The sequence below is a fragment of the Syngnathoides biaculeatus genome, chromosome 15 (genome assembly GCF_019802595.1).
Source record: "Syngnathoides biaculeatus isolate LvHL_M chromosome 15, ASM1980259v1, whole genome shotgun sequence".
Lineage (NCBI taxonomy): Eukaryota > Metazoa > Chordata > Actinopteri > Syngnathiformes > Syngnathidae > Syngnathoides > Syngnathoides biaculeatus.
Window position 1 is genome coordinate 1,023,764 of NC_084654.1, and position 21,313 is coordinate 1,045,076.

The 21,313-nt window shown below is 42.1% G+C and overlaps 1 protein-coding gene across 4 annotated transcripts in view; it reads left to right on the forward strand.

The window, feature by feature from the left end:
- Positions 1-21,313, forward strand: part of syne3 (spectrin repeat containing, nuclear envelope family member 3) — a 118,178-nt gene that overhangs the window by 64,735 nt on the left and 32,130 nt on the right. For 3 of the 4 annotated variants that reach the window (XM_061844269.1, XM_061844270.1, XM_061844271.1), the window contains 3 exons: positions 6,802-6,938; positions 9,257-9,431; positions 19,209-19,391. In XM_061844269.1, the coding sequence (XP_061700253.1) occupies positions 6,802-6,938; positions 9,257-9,431; positions 19,209-19,391 (495 nt within the window). The remainder of the gene's footprint in view (positions 1-6,801; positions 6,939-9,256; positions 9,432-19,208; positions 19,392-21,313) is intronic. The other variant, XM_061844272.1, reaches the window with a different exon arrangement.

Here is a 21,313-nt window from a genome sequence, read left to right on the forward strand (position 1 = left end):
AGTTGAGCATTTATTATAGGTAGTTGAGGGATTCTGTTCTGACAATTGCAAGGACCAGGACAAGCGTGTCCTGTGGCCTTTCCCGAGATATATATTACCGCTGCATCACTACATGCACAAAGATTATTAATGATTTGTTGTACAGACGATTTTTTTGAAAAACAATACAAGTACAAACCTAGCAATATTGAAATACAGATAATTCCCAATATTTTGAGCATATGGATAGCAGCAAGTTGGTCGTGCGAGTTGTACATTGTTAGAAGGGTTTTCCTGATTGTTTTTTTTTTAGGTCATCTTTGGAGGTGCACATTATACTTCAGGACGTATTATACTTGAGAAATTATGGTACGCAAGTCAGGGGTTCTTAATCTGTCAATGCACACGCTCCGCCGTTAGAGGTGGCCAGGGTAGCCGTTTTCCCCAATGTGGAGGTGGGTCAGGCGGGGTGGTGGGCAACAGCGTGCAGTCGCAGCGGGGGCCGGGAGGAGAAAGGAGGAGAAAAGGAGCCCCCCACCCCACCCCCCGGGCCACTGGTGTGTGGGCACCCCTGATGTCCTCCTGATTACGCTACATTTACAAGGCTTGTACAAGGGTTAGGAAATCGAACAATTATGGATGAATATTTCATCTGGTCCCTGGTCCTCGTCGTCTGTCTTTTGGAGAGTCTGTTGTTAAGTAGAAGTGATCTGCGTGTAGTCTAAATATGGCTCGAAACGATATAGTAAAATGGCCCCGGTCGCCTCATTCACTTTTGAAATTTTCTCTGCCTCAAAACGAGCTTCGGTCTCAGAAGTGGCGTCACAAAAATCCGAAATCTGCTCTTTTTCATCTGCCATTGCATTTGGCATAGCATGTTGTAAATGGCAACTGCCCCACTGTAATTCCTGCACGAGATGTCACACGACGTGACAAACAATATGCCCACGACTGAGATGTCGAGTCATACGTTCACAACTTTGCATATTAATAAAACGCTCCTAGCTCACTTTTTCTGACACGTAATTGTCACAAAAGTGATTATTATATGTAGTTTTGATTACAATACCCATTTTTTAAAATGTATATTTTGGTGTCAGTGGCACTTTAAAGGAGGACTTTGTCCAAAATTTATATTTACAATAACCCTCCAATCTGAAGTAATAATATTACATGTATTTTGGACATTAATTGAAAAAAAAATTGAAAATAAAGAACATTTTTAAATCCACGCAATATCTGCATATGTGCCAGCTTTCACACCCAGACCGGAAGAAAGGAGGCTTAGCATTCCAGACCATTCCTTCTAGCTAGACCAAGAGGCCTACATGTTGTGCCCCAAACTATAACAACAATGAGAAAACGCACTTAAATTTGTCGTTCTTTAACCTCCTGTAGGGTAATTTCATGATAATAATTACTATTATTCACATAATTATTAATCAATTAATATAATTGTTTTTGTTTTGTTTTTATGTCATTATTTTTCACACAAATCGGCCACAAAACGCCAGATAGTGGACATTCTCTTCGGCGAAAAATGCAATGGGCTAAAATGGGGTCAAAACAGGAAGCACTGCAGACGTGGGAAACGCTGATAGGCTGTCAGTTTTCCAGCCTGGATCAATGGAATGTCTAAGCGAGAGAAGAATTTCGATAATAGTTTAAAATTTAGAGATGTTTCTAGATGAAATCTGTGGATAATTTTGGCAATAAAAGAAACACTGAACCCTCATCTACTAACTTTTAATGTGTGCTCCCATTCCCATTTTTTTCGACACAGTTCTCCTTTAAGGCATGGGCTTGTGGTGTCACAAAATGCCAACACCTTTGTCGGGTGATGGCCAGGGCAGATGCGAGCACCAGTCCCTGGTCCACACTGCTTCTTTCCTCTGGCTTCTTTTTCCAAGAGATGATGGTCAATCAATGAACTTGGCTTGGGTGGAGCTAACTAAGATTTAAGAAGCAAGATTTTGACTAAATAAAAAAATTAAATAAGATTTGGACAAAGACCGGAAAAAAAAAAACAGTCGACAATGGTTTTATCTGAGCAGCTGAAACGTTTATTTATATAGACAAACACGAGCTCATCTCGTCAGGACATCGAAAAAAGCTGAACTTTGGCAATCTTCTTCTTTTCCTTCCGCTTGTCCTGTTAGGGCAGGGGTAGGGAACCTTGTAGGCTGAGAGATCCTTAAATGCCAAATATTTTAAAATGTCATATCAAAAGAACCATGGAATACTATAAAAACTGAATACAGGTGTATTTGCACATTTATGTATTGCCAACGCTTTTCGAGTAAAATAAGTAATAATTAGTTATGATGTTAACTACCAATGATGACAAAAGTGCTTCTTACCATTAATGTGATTTATGGTCCTGCATGGTTTTGTTGATGGCTTTGTAGTCAGTTTCATATGTCGTTAGATTAAGCTTCATGCAGGCATTGAGACTTCCATTAGTTAATCGTGACCGCAATTCTATTTGATTAACGTTGAACAGTTCTTGCCAACAAAGGCATGTCTTTAAGTTGTTTGATTATCGGGGAGAGTTGTCAAAAATCTTATCGGCAATATCAGGGACGAATGCTTTGGCATTCTCCCCCTTCTGTGAATGGTTGTCCAGTCTTGCTGTAAACTGTAGAACTCTTATTTTTTTCTTTGAGCAATCATTTCCACAATTACTTACTTTGAATCTTGCGACAATGACAGGAAAAGCTCAGGAGTTACTTTACACGATGATTAGGAGAAAGGTTGATCTATTGGGAATCCAAGAGAGCAAGTGGAAAGGGAGTAAGGCTAGAAGTTTAAGTGCAGGGTTTAAATTATTTTATCATCGCGTAGATGGGAAGAGAACTGGAGTCGGGGTTATTTTAAAGGAAGAGCTGGCTAAGAATGTCTTGGAGGTGAAAAGCGTATCAGATCGAGTGATGAGGCTGAAATTGACCCCTCCGTAGAAATTGCGTCATCCGCGTCGCTGACCAATCAGAGGGCAGAGATCTGCATAAACCACGCCCCGTTTTGTCATCCTCCGTTACCTCAGACAACGTTGCATGGTCCAGTATAGCTTTTGTTAGTGTTTTATCGCGTATTTGGGTTCATTAACAATAGATATGGTTAAGAGGTGTAATCACGGACTTCGTAATAGTGACGACAGGTATCCTGAAAGGCTAGTTGGTGGAGTTGAATTCGTACCCTTTCCAAAACCAAAGACCCAGTGCGAAAAATATCTTTGATGGATCAAACTTTGTGGGAGACGGCATGATCAACTGAATCCATCTAAAATCAACCGGAACAGAAGACCGAGTACGAAAAATGTCTTCGATGGATCAAACTTTGTGGAAGATTGCATGATCAACTGAATCCATCTAAAATCAATCGTAACAGATGTTTGCACGAATGTTTGATTTTCAATACATGGCTCATATAAATGAATTAGCAGTTCTTTGCTTGCATAACATAGCTACGTGTGAATGATTGACACACTTGATCTGTGTTGAGCGATATTTTGCGATGATCTGACTGCACAAACGTGTCTCTTTGTTGCCGGCTAACGAGCTATGATAAACCGGACTATGTTTGCACGAAGGTATGCCCTATATTTGATTTTCAATACATGTCTCATATAAAGGAATTAGCAGTTCTTCGCTTGCATAACATAGCTACGTGTGAATGATTGACACACTTGATCTGTGTTGAGCGATACTTTGCGAGGATCTGACTCCACAAACGTGTCTCTTTGTTCGCGGCTAGTGAGCTAAGCTAAACCGAACTAGCGAGTCCTAAAAGCCTTCGACGTGCTCCGAGACACCAAGACTGAAGGAAGGATGTTTGAGGACACTAAAGTAGTGATTGTCGTACTCGGTCGGGACTTACGTAGGTTCGGCACTAATTCAAGAATAATTATTCAGAGGAGCGCGTGACGTTACACAAAGAAAACGAGAGAAACAACTCGTAAATCAAGCCTCGCCTTCTTCTTTTCCTTCATACGGCGGTTCACAAACGGCTATACAGATACACATACAGATTCTGCACACAAGTGTGATAGGTAACACGAAAATAGGAAACTGTCAATGACGAATTCGTCTTTGGGTTATAATATATTATATTCTGTGGCTTCTCAGTCTTCCTCTGACTCCAGAAAGATCTCATGCTAATATTGATGGTTTCTCCGTTGTTATGCATGGAAATACCATTGAAATACCCCTCGCTGAAATACTTGAAGCCCTGTTGTCAGGAGGCGTGGTTAAGTGCCCTGTACGGAGGGGTCAATTGAGGGAATTGTGTATAACGTGATTAGCGGCTATGCCCCCACAGGTAGGATGTGACCTAGAGTTGAAAGAGAATTTCTGGAAGGAACTAGATTAAGTAGTTCTGAACAACCCAGACAGAGAGTTTTGATTGGTGCAGATTGTAATGGACATGGTAAAGGAAATATGGGTGATGAAGAAGTGATTGGTAAGTAAGGCATCTAGCAAAGGAACTTTGAGGGACAGGTGGTGGTGGACTTCGCAAAAGGATGGAAATGGCAGCAGTGAACACCTTTTTCCAGAAGAGGCTGGAACATAGAATGACCTACAAGAGCGGAGGTAGAAGCACGCAGATAGATTATATTTTGTGCAGACGATGTAACCTGAAGGAGGTTACTGACTGTAATGTTGTGGTAGGTAGAGTGTAGATCGACAGCATAGGATGGTGGTGTGTAAGATGACTCGTAGTGGGTAGGAAGACTAAGAAGACAAAGGTACAGCAGAGAATCAGGTGGTGGAAGTTGAGAAAGGTACAATGTTGTGTGGTCTTCCGGAAAGAGGTGAGACAGGCTCTAGATGGACAGGAAGAGCTCCCGGAAAACTGAATACTACTGCCAAGGTATTCAGAGAGGTAGGCAGGAGAATACTTGAGTGTCTAGTGGTAGGAAAGAGAAGGAGACTTGGTGGTGGAACCCCAAAATACAAGAAGTCATCCAAGGTAAGAGATTAGCGAAGAATAAGTGGGACACAAAGAGGACTCAGGAGAGGTGTAAGGAATACATTGAGATGTGCCGTAGGGCAAAGGTGGAGGGTGGTTGAGGTAGAAACCCAGAGGCTAAACAAGAGCAAAAGAAGGAGAAGAAGAAGTAGAGATGCACGTACGATAAAAATTTCAGAACCCTCCATAATTTCTAAGTGGGAGAACTTGCAATATAGCAGGGTGTTCAAATACTTTTCTTCACTGTATATATGTCAGCCAATGTCCATATTCAAGTGATGTTTAGGGGGTGATGAAATCTGGACACTGTATAAAGTTAGTGTACTGTTGACGCTGAGGTCTTTCTGAAATTTGACTCCAGTGGTGTGTGCTCTCAAGTCTTACGTCCATTATTTAAAATACGGGCTAAATGTATATAAATGTAAACGTGATCTTTAAACGCAGAATGATACCAAAGGTTTTGATTTTTATTTTATACCGACTCAGTCGCTAGTACAACAACAAACGACTCACTGTTGGGTGCAAACAGCATGAGACATTTAAATGTGTTTGAATTAGATGATTTCGTCAGCAAGGTGTACGTACATTTCTTGAGGCATCTATCTTTGCTTGCTTTTTCACTCTCTGGGCAAATGTTCCCATGACGTGATGTCACATTCCGGGGAGTTATGGAACTTGCTGAATCGAAGTGACATTTTGAACAAAATCTTGAGACTGACTTTGATGCTAATTTATTTCATTTCTGTTGTGTTGAGAATTTTTTTATGAAATATTAGGTACATTTCCATGATAGACAAATAAAATACATTTCCTCTGGATTAAACCTATAGATTCTTCTGTTACACCTACGGCATACCTCACAATTGTTCTGCTGGCGTCATATATGTTTTGTATGATTCTAACATATTTCTCCGCTACACGAGCCACCAACTATGGCGACAAATGTGCTTGAATATAATTCAGCTTGGGACATGCCCACTTTTTTTTTTTTTTTTCTCAAAACTCCACCTCTGAGCCATGATTAGCTCAGACTACTTCCTCCTAAGCTTGAACCGTTGTTGTATGTCCACAAGAAGACGGACAAAGCCAAGGTTAGTTTACCTCTTTTTAATTACTGTATTTTCCGCACTATAAGGTGCACTGCATTATAAGGCGCACCTTCAATGAATGGCCTATTTTAAAAAAATTTTCAAATGTAAGGTGCACCGGATTATAAAGTGCATAGAATAGACGCTACAGTAGAGGCTGGGGTTACATTATGCACCCATTAGATAAAGCTGCGCTTAAGACTCAATATTGATCCAGATATACGCACGAGATTACAAGAAAAGAAAAGATTAAAAGTACTGTCAGCTTTTGAGAAAATTAAAGGCTCTTAGGTCCGCCTTATCTTGCGGAAAATACAGTACCTTGACGTTCACCAATCATTCTGACAAGTAACTTTCCAGCTTGTCTATGTTATAAAGCATTCTGTCACATATCCCCTTTTTTAGCTACTGCGGCCAATTAAGGAGCCCACATTTTCTGTCTTTTATGTTTAAACCAGGTCCCTGGCCTTGATTATTGTCCAAGCGAGGCTTCTTGGACGGAATTTTTCAAAGTTAAGCCTGTTCCAAAGCAGCCTCTCTGTTAATGAGTTTGCCTTTTCTGAATGCGATATTGGACACTTTGGACATGAATAGAACACTATGAGAGACTCATGTATAATAATTGGTTTCGTTATATATAAAAGAGGGGTTGGTATGATGCTATCGGCCATTATCGCTGGCTGTGAGAGTCGCTGGTATGTATGATTATTAAAATAAGCGGGAGTTGCAGCTCTAGTACTCAGTCAATTTTGCCTTTATTTTTTAGGACGTAAAAAAGGCTCTGTTGGAAGAGGAGTCCAAAGTGGACTGCCTCAAATTGCAGCTCAAGATGCTGTTCAGGTTCTCGGAGGACTCTTGCCATATTTCTAATGATGTCCTTGGTGTTGTCAAAGAACACCAGAGGTATGTGGCAATAGGTTGCCTTTCTTGGTTTATGGCTTTCACATTCATTTGCAAAAATTATTTCATTAATTGCTATATGTACTGACTGCGATCTAATAGAAGTTCAATTTGTTCTGTTACTTTGCCTCATTGTCATAACTTCAACAAAGATACATAATTTATTGTAGAAATTTTTGGAAGAATTAAGTACACAAAGACTCATTTGCTCTCATTTGCTATCTTTTTTTTTTTTTTTTAAACTCCCAGATCGGTAATCAGCACCAAAAATTATGATCTTGTAAAGCCTTATCTATACTGTGTTTTATTTATATATATATATATATATATATATATATATACACACACACACACACACACACACACACACACACATACAGTGTTCCCTCATTATTATAAATGGAGTAAATCATCTTTTGACTCAGCTCCTTCTTCACCATGATGTACCGATACAAAGTCCACATCAATCCAGATCCTGCACCCCATACTCCCAAAGCACCCCCTGAGGACTCGCCAAGGGACAGTTGAACGCCTGCCAAACCAGAGACACTGTCTCTGATGTCAATGTGATGTTGTAGAAGAGTGTCAATCAGGACAGCCCCACCACATCCAGAGCCTTGAGGAATTCTGGGCGAATCTCATCCACCCCCAGGGCCTTGCCACTGAGAAGCTTTTGAACCACCTCGGTGACCTCAACCCCGCAGATAGGAGAGCCCACCTCAGAGAACCGAGACTCTGCTTCTCCATGGGAAAGCATTTCAGTAGAATTCAGGTGTTCGAAGTATTCTCCCCACCGATTCACAACGTCCCGAGTCGAGGTCAGCAGCACCTCATCCTCACTATACAGTGTTGATGGGCCACTGTTTCCCCCTCCTCAATAAAAATGTCGGTGCATAAGGATGCAGCGGCTTATGGCTCTCCCTATCAATGCTTGTATCCACATCCAAGTCCCCGGATATAATGTGAACACTCTCAAGGTGGGCCCGCTGCTGATCATTTATGATGTTCAGCATTAGAGAAAGTGCAGCTTTAACGTTCCAAAAAATTCCTGAAACGTCGGACATTGGACCAGAAAAAATGGACAACATGATAAAGGTAATCATCAAAAAGCGATCTAAGGTCTCATGGCTCCAAGTGCACGTATGGGCACTCTTTTGCTTAAAAATGGTGTTAGTTATGGACAATCCATGTTGATGAACACTGCTCTGGTTCTCATCTTGGGGCTGTTCCTTTGAACCACACCCATCCAGGTCTCACTGTCATTGCCCTCTTGAGCATTGAAGTCCCCCAGCAGAACGATGGAGTCCCCACTGAGAGCGCTTTCTATCACCACATTTGTAACCAAAAAGGGTGGATACTTTGAACTGATGTGAAGTGAATGCGGAGGGAGGCTACTGTCTCATTCACTGGGGTGAACCCGAAAGGACAGGTGCTGAGCCAGGGGCAATAACTACTCACACCTGCTCGCCGCCTCTCAAGATAGTGGAAGAGTTCAACCCCTCTCAGGAAGACTGGGACCAGAGTCCAAGCGTTATGTGGAGGTGAGTCTGACGAGATCTAGTCAGAAGTTCTCAACCTCACACAAAACCTCGGGTTCGTTCCCTGACAGAGAGGTGACAGTCCACATCCCGAGATATTACACATCCTCAGAACCATGTTCTGTAGCCAAGGATCAACCTGCCAATATTTCTGATACTCTTAGTTGACCATCCACTCCTGAGAAGGTTTGCCACAGTTCTTAGTTTTCTTCATTTGTGGATAATTGCTCTGACAGTGATTTGGTGAATCCCCAAAGCCTTGGAAATGACTGACTTTTTCCAAACTGACAAATGTCACTTTTTTTTCCTTTTATTTGAGGGATTTCTTGATTTATCAAGTACACCGGGAATCAGGTTTAGGTGAGGCTTGTGAAATTGAGCTCATCATTAACAAATTTGTGGTTACTCACAGTGACTTTGTGATTTAACAATGTGGGGTGGGGGCCTAATTAAATTGCCTGAACTCATTAAATTGTCATTTGAAAGCTGCATTTTGTATTTCCATGTTTTTATTTCATTTTATATTTTTAATTTTTTATTATTTTTGTATTTGTATTGTCTCTGCGTGATAATAACATTGGTTGATGATTTTAAACCTTTGTGTGAGATTATATGCAAAAAATAAACTAAAATTAGATCAAATCAAATAATTTATCACGGAACAATACAAATACACAAAGAAAAACACGCACTCAGATATAGTGCGTATTGAAAGTATTGAAACCCCCTTTAATTTTTCACACATATTGCGAAGCATTGTCAAATTGGTGTTTTCTTTTACAGTGTGAAATCCAAAGCAACAAAATTGTGCTCAGAATCCGAGTCTGCCCTGAGAAATTCACTCCAGGACCCATTGCTATTCTTTGCACAGTGGTCCCTCATGGTCACTCAGGTTTTGGAGGCTTATGCTGAGATCTCAGACTTCTCCCCTTTTGAGATGTTTGTCGAAAGTATTGAGGTACAACACATACTTTCCCTTAATTTGATTTGTCAAAAGTCTGAATGAAAAGTTATTCTATTTCGGCTATGCCATGTTGTTTTCTGTTTTGATTTTTTTTTTTTTTTTTTTTTTTTAAATTTGTGAAGCAAGCTATAAAGTCAGCACCTGTGATGGCATACGGGTATGTTCATACTAACTTCCATATCTTTCAAGGAACCATTCATGTGAAAACCTACATTCAGGTTTTGGAAGCAACATATGCTGCATTCAAAGGAATCGTTTTTTTCCACAGACATCCCTGCTTATTTCAGCAAGACAATGTAAAGCCAAATTCAGCATGTGTTATAACAGCATGACTTCATGGAAAAAAAGTGAAAAACTAACTACAGTGAGGAAAATAAGTATATGAACACCCTACTATATTGCAAGTTCCCCCAATTAGAAATCATGGAGGGGTCTGAAATTTTCATCGTTGGTGCATGTCCACTTTGAGAGAGCTAATCTCAAAAGAAAAATCCAGAAATCACAATGTATGATTTTTTTTTTTTTTTTTTATTTGTATGATATGGCTGCAAATACGCATTTGAACACCTATCAGCTAGAATGCTTATCCTCTGTTAGTCCGCCTTTAAAAGTCCACCTCCACTTATTATCTGTATATATGTACATATATGATTATTATCCTGAATCAGATGCCCCTGTGTGAGGTCGTTAGCTGCATAGACACCTGTCCACCCCATACAATCAGTAAGACTCAAACTTGTAACATGACCAAGACCAATGAGCTGTCCAAAGACACCCGAGACAAAATTGTACAACTCCACATGGCTGGAAAGGGCTACTGAGAAATTGCCAAGCAGCTTGGTAAAAAAAAGGTCCACTGGCGGAGCAATAATTAGAAAATGGAAGAAGCTAAACATGACTGTCAATCTCAATCAGAGTGGAGCCCCATGCATGATATCACCTCGTGGGGTCTCAATGATCCTTAGAAGGTGAGGAATCAGCCCAGGACTACACGACAGGACTTGGTCAATGACCGGAAAAAGCTGGGACCACCGTTTCCAAGATGACTGTTGGCAATACAATAAGACGTCATGGTTTGAAATCATGCATGGCATGGAAGGTTCCCCTGCTTAAGCCAGCACATGTCAAGGCCCATTTTAAGTTTGCCAATGATCATTTGGATGATACAGAGGAGTCATAGGAGAAAGTTTTGTGGTCAGATGAGACCAAAATGGAACTTTTTGGTCATAATTTCACGAACCGTGTTTGGAGGAAGACAAATGATGAGTTCCATCCCAAGAACACAATCCCGACTGCATGAGGGTGGTAGCTTCATGCTTTGGGGGTGTTTTATAAATTTGTACTTACTTTGGAGATGAGACAACTTTTAGAAACAGAATATACTGTAAATTTTCGAAAAAACAGAAAAAAAGATGGACCGTCGCGATCTTCTTGTCCTTCCGCTTGTCCTGTTAGGGTAGGGGAAGGGAACCTTTTAGGCTGAGAGAGCCATAAATGCCAAATATTTTAAAATGTCATTTCAAAAGAGCCATGGAATAATCTAAAAACTGAATACAGGGGTATTTGCGCATTTATGTATTGCCAAAGCTTTTAGAGTACAATAAGTAATAAGTAGTTATGATGTTGATAACCACTGATGATATAAGTGCTTCTTACCATTAATGTGATTTCTGGTCCTGCATGGTTTAGCTGATGGCGTTGTAGTCCGTTTCATATGTCGGTAGATTAAGCTTCATGCAGGCACTGAGACTTTCATTAGTTAATCTTGACCGTAATTCAAGACAAATGATGAGTTCCATCCCAAGAACACCATCACGCCTATGAAGCATGGGGGTGGTAGCATCGTGCCTTGGGGGTGTTTTTCTGCACATGGGACAGAACGACTCCACTGTATGAAGGAGAGGATGACCGCGTCCATGTATTCTGAGATTTTGGGGAACAACCTCTTTCCCTCAGTCAGAGCATTGAAGATGGGTTGTGGCTGGGTCTTTCAACATGACAATGACCCGAAGCACACACCCAGGAAAATCAAGGAGTGGCTCAGTAAGAAGCATATCATGGTTCTGGCGTGGCATAACCAGTCTCCAGACTTAAACCCAATAGAAAATCTTTGGAGGGAGCTGAAACTCAGTGTTTCTCAGCAACCGCCCAGAAACCTGTCTGATCGAGAGAAGATCTGTGTAGAGGAGTGGCCAAAATCCCTCCTGCAGTACCTGTAACCTGGTGAACAACTACAGGAAACTTTGACCTCTGTAATTGCTAACAAAGGCTACTGTACCAAATATTAACATTGGTTTTCTCAGGTGTTCAAATACTTTTTTGCAGCTGTATCACACAAATAAATCGTTAAAAAAAATCATACATTGTGATTTCTGGATTTTTCTATAAAGATTTTGTCTCTCACAGTGGACATGCACCTATGATAAACATTTCAGACTCCTCCATGAATTCGAAGTGGGAGAACTTGCAATATAGCAGGGTGTTCAAATACTTATTTTCTTCACTGTACCTGTCACACATTGAAAAAAAAAAATAAAATATGACAATGGACCCCCTGGATAGTTGAGTAATTGAAGTTGTACATCAAGCGGGGTTGGGAAAGAATTTAACCTACCTCAGTTTCCCAGTGCTGATTGACTGTTATTGTAAGGAAAGGTAAGGTAACACAGTGGTTTACAGTACATGCCCTTGGGTTATGGACGAGTTCCCTTCCTATGCTGACAATGTCACTCGAATTTCGTTGTCGAAAGGAATGTGGTCCTCAAACCGTAACGTAAGTAGCCTCGCCATCTCGGCAAGTATCAAATAATGTTGTTTTGTGATCACTGTATCTGACGTACAATAGGAAAGGAACACTTTACATGCGCTAAAATACAGGCTTTGTCTAAAGTAATTGTCACCACCGGTCTACATTTTTACCAATGTTTATCGGTGTCTTTCCTTTCTCTGATCTTTTTGTGATATTGAGCTTCATTTCTATGGTAATGGATTTTTTTTTGACTGCAGAAGCATTTCTAAAAAACACAGCTTTCTTCTTTTGGACCATAATGTTTAAAAAGGAGTGTGGAAAATGGGAAGATACTCCGAGTGGACATACACGAACAAACACTTCAAATTTGCAAGACAAAATGGCGGATGGGGGACAGGTGTTGTAAAGTTGAAACGTTTTAGGTCGAGACCGTTTTAACCAGAGGACTCCCTTCTTCTTTTCCTTTCAGCTTGTCCTGTTAGGGGTCGCCGCAGCGTGTCATCTTTTCACATCCAAGCCTGCATCTTCCTCTCGAACACCAACTTCCCTCTTGTCTTCCCTCACAACATCCATCAACTTTCTCTTTGGTCCTCCTCTCGCTCTTTTGTCTGGCAGCTCCATCCTCAACACCCTTCGACCAATTGACTCACTCTCTTGCTTCTGGACATGTCCAAATCATCAAAGTCTGCTCTCTCGAACCTTGTCTCCAAAACATCCAACTTTGGCTGTCTTTCTAATGAGCTCATTTCTCATCCTATCCAACCTGCTCACTCCTAGAAAGAAACTCAACATCTTCATTTCTGCCAACTCCAGTTCAACTTCCTGTTGTCTCTTCAGTGCCACCATCTCTCAGCCATACATCATGGCTGGCCTCACCACTGTTTTATAAACTTTTCCCTTCATCCTACCGGAGATTCTTCTGTCACATAACACACCAGACACCTTGTGCCAGCTTTTTCAACCTGCTTGGACCCGTTTCTTCATTTCCTGACCAAAATCACTGTTGCTCTGAATTGTTGACCCCAAGTATTTGAAGTCATTCACCCTCGCTATCGCTTCTCGTTGGAGCCTCACTCTTCCCCCTCCACCTCTCTAATTCATGCACACGTATTCTGTTTTACTTAGTCTTCATTCCTCGCCTTTCCAGTGCATGCCTCAATTTCTAATTGTTCCTCCACCTGATCCATGCTTTCACTGCATATCACAGTGTCATCAGCAAACGTCATGGTCCAAAGGGATTTCAGTCTAATCTCATCTGTCAGCCTATCCATTGCCACAGCAAAGAGAAAGGGGCTCAGAACTGATCTCCACCACACCATACTTACGCATTCTGTACCACAGTTCCTCTCTTGGTATTCTGTCATGGGCTTTTTCTAAATCTACAATGTTGCTCCTTTTGAACTTCTCTGTGCTTTTCACTAGCATCCTCAAGGCAAATAATGCATCTGTGGTACTTTATTCTAGGCATGAAACCATACTGTTGCACGCAGATACTTATTTCTGTCCTGAGTGTAGCCTCCACTACTCTTTCCCATAACTTCATTGTGTGCCTCATCAACTTTATTCCTCTATAATTCCCACAGCTCTGCACATCCTCTTTGTCCTTAAAAATGGGAACCAGCACACTTTTCCTCTGCTCTTCAGGCATCTTCTCGCACAATAGTAATCTGTTGAATAAGTTGGTCGAAAACACCACAACTACCGCTCCAAATTGCATGTATACCTCCACAGGTATGTCATAAGGACCATTATTTAGCCTTAAGTGTGTGTATACAATCCCTCGTTTTCCAAGGTTAATTGGGACTAGAACTCCCCACGAAATGTGAAAATGGCGCAAAGTACGTCTCCCCCACACGCCTCACACACACACACACACACACACACACCAGGAATTTTCAAGTATGTATTTCTCCAGCAGTCGGTGCTGCCCTGGTACAACATCAAAGAACAACAGAGTAAGAAGAACAAAGAACAGGAGACATTTCTGTTTATCGGAAATATTCCTAAGAAGTCACAGATGTGCAAGATGTAGTCTTTATTTAGAACAAGTGAGAGATAAGAGTGCGTCAACATTCCACATTGTGTTAAACTTGTACAGAGTGCCTTTACGTGTTTGCAGTTCCCGTCATAGACCAGTAAAATGACAATTGTGCAAAGGGAGCAGGGTAAAGCGACAAATCATGCGAAAGTCTACAAAATACATTGGACAAGCAGAATGTGAGTGTGTGTCCCAACAATGGCACAAGACAGAAAATAGTAGGTTTGCCAATCACAAATTAAATGACTTTATTGCCAGAGGGGGAACAAACTGTTCGAATGCCAGTTAGTCTTGTCTTGCATGATCTACAGTGCTTTCCCAACAGAAGGAGCTGGAAGAGCTGGTGGCAAGTATTTGGAGGGTCCAAAAGGATCCTGACTGCTTTGGAATCTAGTTCGCGTTGCGTGCAAGTCTTCAGTAGTGGGTATAGTGATGCTGACAATCCGTTGAGCAGTTTTGATTGTACATTGCAGTCGGAGTTTGTCGTTTTTTGTGGTGGCCCCAAACCAGACTGTGATGGAGGTACACAGTGATTTTCGCTGATGATGATCGCTGTGTAGAACTGTCTCAGCAGCTCTTGTGACAGGCCGTGCTACCTTAGAAGCTTGCAAGAAGTACATCCGTTGCTGGGGTGTTTTAAGGATGGAATTGATGATCGTCTCCCACTTCAGGTCCTCTGAGACTGTAATTCTCAAGAACTTGTAGGTCTTGATGGTTGACACAAGACAGCTGGACAGGGTCAGGGGCAGCTGCGGTGAAGGATACCTCCTGAAGTCCACAATCGTCTCTACAGTCTTTAGATTCTTCAACGGGAGGTTGTGTTGACCATACCAAAGCGCCACTCTCGCCACTTCCTGTCACTATGCAGACTTGTCATCTTTGATGACGTCGATGATGTGTGATGCCGTGGTGTCATCTGTGTACTTCGGGAGTTTGACAGTTGGGTGCCATGAGGTGCAGTCCTTTGTGTACACAGACCGAGAAGAGCAGGTGGGAGAGGACGCAACCTTGGGGTACCCCGGTGCTGATAGTGCTTGTGGATGAGGTGGTGTCCCCCAGCCTCACCTGCTGTGTCCTGCCCTTCAGGAAGGTGTAGATCCACCAGGAGATTGCAGGCGAGAGACTGAAAGGAAGAAACTTTGGAGGACAGAAATTCAGGGATGATAATGTTAAAATCAGAGCTGAAGTCCACGAACAGGATCCTCACATAGGTACCCTCGCTGTCGCGATGTTCAAGGATGAAGTGCAGACCCATGATGATGGTATCGTCCACAGACCTGTTAGCTCGATAGGCAGAAATAAGATGTGAATACAAAGATATAACAATAATTGGGTTCTTAAGGTTGCTAACCCCGATATATGTATGTAATACAAAGATATGAAAAATAATCAGGTTTATATAAGGTTACTGACTTTGGTATACGTGTGCAATGCAATGAGAAGTTAAGCGGGTAGGCTACGTTTATCAGAGAGATCTTTGCCGTGCTGGTGACCCAATCGAGTGAAAATTTGTTTGGCGACATCTGGTGTCCAATTTGAGAGTTGGTGGCTCAGCTTAAAACATGAACCTTAAACCATACACCCCAATTGTTATCAATTCGCTCCATTACTATTTGTGGTATGGCAACCTATCTGACAGATCCTTTAAGCACTCAGCATCAACGTGTCCTCTTTTTAACACAATTCCTCCCCAGTTGCCCTCAGTAATCTGTGTCCGTGTTTCCACATGCCCATCTCACACTTGCTCTCGCTCTCTCTCTCTCTCTCTCTCTCTCTCTCTCTCTCTCTCTCTCCTCTCTCTCTCTCTCTCTCTCTCTTACACACACACACACACAAACAGCGGAGAAGAGGCTTGTAAAGTCTTTAAAGTCACTCATCTGCAGCATTGCCACATGATGATCGTGAACACAGTCCTTGAAAAAGTACACATAGGCGTCCTCTTCCAAAAAAGGCCCTTTTCATCCATGTTAAAAACTTGTACCCACCATCTAGGAAACACTTCCCCCATGTAAAGACGAGCAGCAACATACAGAGGCACGTTTCTGAGGCTGCACCACCAGCTTGCGCCACTCTGCAGTAGTGGCCTTGGTACTGGTGTACTGGCCCCGAGCCCAAGGCCCCTCCTCCCCTCCTGCACTTGGCCAATGATGTCCTTGTGTCGAAGTGCTGTCTTTGCCTGTGCAGTTGCAGCCAGCGGTGTCTACTTCCTCCCAGGGGACATGATGAGGGCAGTCTGGGCTACCAGCTGATCACTTAAATCCAGTAGCATCATTTCCAGTCTTACTTTGGTGCACTTATACTCCTCTGCCAGGCTGGAAATGTCAGGTATAACATTCCTTTACTGTAGAGCCAAATGCTGCTGAGACTTCCTCACAAACGAGCTGATCCGTCTCACCAGCTTTTCGACCTTTGAGAGTGGGATCTCATAGAGGGTTAGTAGCCAAAGGAGTCGTGGAAGTAACTCATACTGCAAGCACCAGAGCTTCAACTTCCCAGGAAGTAGGGTTCTGTTGAATCTTTCCAAGCCACTGACCACCTCCTTTCTGAGCTGCCCTACTTGCTCTTTGTCCTTAGGAGAGGCTTGTACCACCAGCCTAAGCTCTTCACAGGCTTCTCGGAGACTGTTGGATTTCCTTACTCACCATTGTTCCCTCCAAGCTGCGCATTTGGGCACTTGTCGCACACTCTCAGCGCAGAGGAAAACAGATCCAGCGCAGTGAACTACAGCCTGACTTTTTTTTTTGTTTGTTTTTTTTTAAACACGGCAGCACTCTGACTCTCACAAAGTGCTGCTGCTCGGCCACACTGGGCCACACACGCTACTTCCTAGTTTACCTGACACCGCCCCCCTCCATTTTAAAGTGGTAAACTCATAATTACAATGTATGTGAATCATACAGGGTTCGCACACGGCCCTAAAAGTCCCTAAAAACTCCTAAATTTTCGAAGATGCATTTAGGGGCCCATAAAAGTCCTTAAAATCCGCGAAAACCAGTCAAGCCCCTAAAAAGGCCTTAAATTTAAAAAAAAAAAAAAAATCAAATGGAGGCGATCTACTGCCAAAATTCTCCCTAAAAAATAAATTAATCTTTTATTTAAAAAAAAAAATAGCAATCCGTCCGGCGTCCAAATCACCCGGAAATTGTCAACGGAAGTCACCGTGTTGACAACTAGTCGCCATCTTGTCGATATTCCATTGTTTGTTTCCGTGAGTAGGCATTTTACTTCGTCTTCATTACGACGTAGCGTAGTTCTTTCATCGATCCAACTTGTATCACGGGGAAGTTCATTTTTCAATAAGTTTGGGTTGAAAGTAAGGAGTTTGGGAGCTGGGTTCGTCAAGATCCAAAAGATCGGCACATGTTTTACTGCCATCTGTGCAAGCAGAGTTACCAGCTTGAAAAGATGGGTGTCAAAGCACTGGAGTCGCACCAGAAAAACAGGAGACACGCTGATTTGGCAAAGACTCTCTCATCTTCCGTTGGTATGAATCTGTTTCTAAAATATCAAGATAGTGAAGCATCAACTTCAAGCAGTGGTACTAGCAGTGCATGCACACTAGGGATTGCAAAAAAACGCTTACTTTCATAACCGGTTTTAACCGAACAGCTGTAGCAAAAAAACGGTACCATAGTGGTGTTTACATAATTCACCCGCAGGACCTCGAGTTGGGGTGCAGGGTTCCGCATGGACTGTTTTTGTTGTTGCTCTTCTGGAGTGATGAGTTTACCTGAATGGACTGCCTCATTACTAGACATAGTGTTTCAAGTCACTTTAACAACAATGAACTGGCAACTTAAATCAAGAACATGAAACAGTAACAATAGTTATTGTTTCAAAGAAAATGTAAACAGCTTATATGTTAAACTTACCGTTTCACATCATCAGTCATCTTTAATGTCAAGATATGTTGCAGGACTCATAAGGAATTTCTCTTCCATATTTGGAGCCACTCTAGTAAAACAACAAACAGCCACAATGACAACATATACAGCATGTTTAGGACATAAAAATCACAAGTGTGGACAGTTGTTGAGCAATGACAGTATCACACTAGTGTGGTGACACTGATATAATGACAATTTTGCAAATGTCCTCAACCAATTTAGAGCAGTTTAAAGAGACTAATACTGGAAAGATCTGGTACAATGACAATTCTGCTTTGGGTGCAGCGTTCTCAGTGGTCTGAGTGGCCAGTATTAATCAAAAATATGCAAATAGTACAGTATGATAAAAAATTTTGAGTGCACAAATGATACGTAAGTGACCCAACAGATGAGCAAAATTCAGCAATGAAGTTGTAAATGAATTGAAGAAGTTAATGGCAAGAGATTGCAGCCTGATAGCAGTGTACGAATAATATAAATGTAAATTTACAATAGTTAGCCTGAAGGCTGAATAAATTGAATATCAAATTTGTCTCTGACACAAAATAAGGTCATTTTTCACATTGTGATGACAAATTTAATATTATAAGGTGATTCACAACTTCATTATTATTTTTAGTCCTCCATCGATCCATTTTCTGAGCCGCTTATCCTCACAAGGGTCGCAGAAGTGCTGGAGCCTATCCCAACTATCAGTTAGGAGGCAGGGTACACACTGAGCTGGTTTCCAGCCAATCGCAGGGTAAATAGAGACGAACAACAGTCGCACCACAGTCACACCTAAGGACTATATAGTCTTCAAACAATGGAGGTTTTGGGGATGTGGGAGGAAACTGAAGTGCCTGATAGAAAACCCACACAGGCACAGGGGGAGCATGCAACCTCCAAAGAGGCAGGGCTAGGAATTGAACCTCCGGTCCTTAGAACTGTGAAGACAACGGTCTAACCAGTTTCTCCATCATGCCGCCTATGACTTTTATAATTATTATTGTTATTATTAGTAGCAGTAAAAGTCGTTTAGTGTTGATAATCCAAATGATATTTCTGACCAACAAGGCATGGGTGTCTAATGTGATCTTTCTCTCTTCTCCACATAGCGGCTGTTGAAGGAGAGTATCCAGCTACAGGACCGTTTGAATCAGATGGAGACAAAGGGGGACTTGCTCAACTCTCTGTTTTGTCCTGAAAGCTCTGACACGCTGCAGACTAAGCTGAGTACTGCTACCATGAAAAGAGAACTGCTGCATGATCAGCTTATACAGAGAAAGGGAAGACTACAGGTGAGAGACAAAAAAATCACAAACGGGCTTTTGCAAACTTGTTCCTAGCATCAGATAGAATGTGTCGTAAAAGGTCAGATTATGTTGTCAGGTGTTGTACTGAATCGCTGGAGTTCTGGAGCTTATCCCAGCTGTCATCAGGCACTCTGTAAATAAGAATTTTAGACAATGCAATCGTGTTAATATTACCACAATTAATACTCTGGGGTGGGAGGGAATAGCAACGATCAGCTCACTTCAATGAAAATCCAATCAGGTTTTTTTCCCACTTATCAGAAGTTGGGTTGGGAGTGGGGGGTCAGGGGAGTAAATTAAGCAAGCAAGTCTAGACGTCCCTCTCTACAGTCACTTCCTTTAGCTCGTTCTAGAGTATCCCAAGGCATTCCCAAGCAAGCCAAGAGACAGTCTCTCCAGTATGTCCTGGGGCGTCCCCGGGGCCTTCTCCCTGTGGGTCATGTCCTGAGCAACTCACCAGGGAAGGCATCATAACCAGATGCCCGACCCACCTCATCTGACTCCTCTCAAAGAAGCAGTGCCTCTACTCTGAGCTCCTCCTGGATGACTTCTCACCCTCTCTCTACAATGTAGGGGAAACTCATCGTGGCTGCTTGTATCCAGGATCTTGTTCTATTTGGTCATGATACACAGCTGGTGATCATAGGTGAGGGTAGGAACATAGATCAAGGGGTAAATAAAGAGCTTCAACTTTTGGCTTAGCCCATTCTTCACCACAAAGGACCGATACAAAGTCTGCATTACTGAAGACAGTGTACCAATCCACCTGTCCGTCTCAGAATCAGCTTTATTGGCCAAGTGTGTAAAAACACACAATGAATTGTTCTCCGGCAGTCTGTGCTGCCCTTGTACTACATTCAGAACAAAGAACAACAAAGCAACAAGAACACAGAACAAGACATTTAGGTCACAAGATGACGTCTACCAGTGTGGTAGTGCTGTCAGCACGGACTGTCTGGTACTGTTTGTGTTTTTCGGGTACACAAAAGAGGACGTGCTAACCATCAGAGTCTTCTCCGGACTTTTTTTCAGCAACTCATGCTAATTCGCTGAATCTTTTCCGGAGTTACTCGTTGGAGTACTCTTCAAGGCTACGCGTCGGCGACGAACTGGGGCACAAGCCGGTTCACAAATTAAGCTCTGAAAAAAAAAAAAAACATCGACTCACGCTCCCATCGATTCATCTCGCAAACCTACGCTCCCTAGCTAACAAAATGGACAAACTTCTGCTTCTAATCAGGACCTGCAGGGACTTTGGACGTTGTGCAGCCCTGTGCTTTACAGAGACTTGGCTTTGTAAACGGACCATGGATGCCACCATTACACTACTGGGCTTTCAGGTCCACCGTATGGACAGCGTCCTGAAGCTTATTGAAAGGTGGTGGAATATACTTTTACATCAATGAGAAATGATGCATGGATGTTACACAGCTAAGCACACACTATAGCTCGGTTTTTAGAGTAATTATTTTTTAACTCTAAGCAGTTTTATTCACCACGTGAGTTTGCATCCTTTATTCTAGGCACTGTGTACATTTTGCCTTAACCTAGCATGAACGCCGCACTGCTAACGCTCGCCAAACAGGTAAACAAGATAGAGATAAAACACCTAGATTCACCGCTCATCATCCTAGGACATTTCAACACAGCTAAACTTAATTACGAACTCCCTAAATGTAAGCAGCACATGAAATGACCGACGAGGGCAAATAACACCCTTGATCATTGTTACACTTCCATAAAAAATGCATATCGTGCAATTCCTCGTACACCCATTGGCTCCTCTGATAACTGCTTGTTTTTCTTAATACCAACATACAGGCAAGCACTTAGATGTATGAAGCCTTCAGTAAAATCAGTTAAAAAGTGGACCAATGAGGCCAAATTAAAACTTCAAAGCTGCTTTG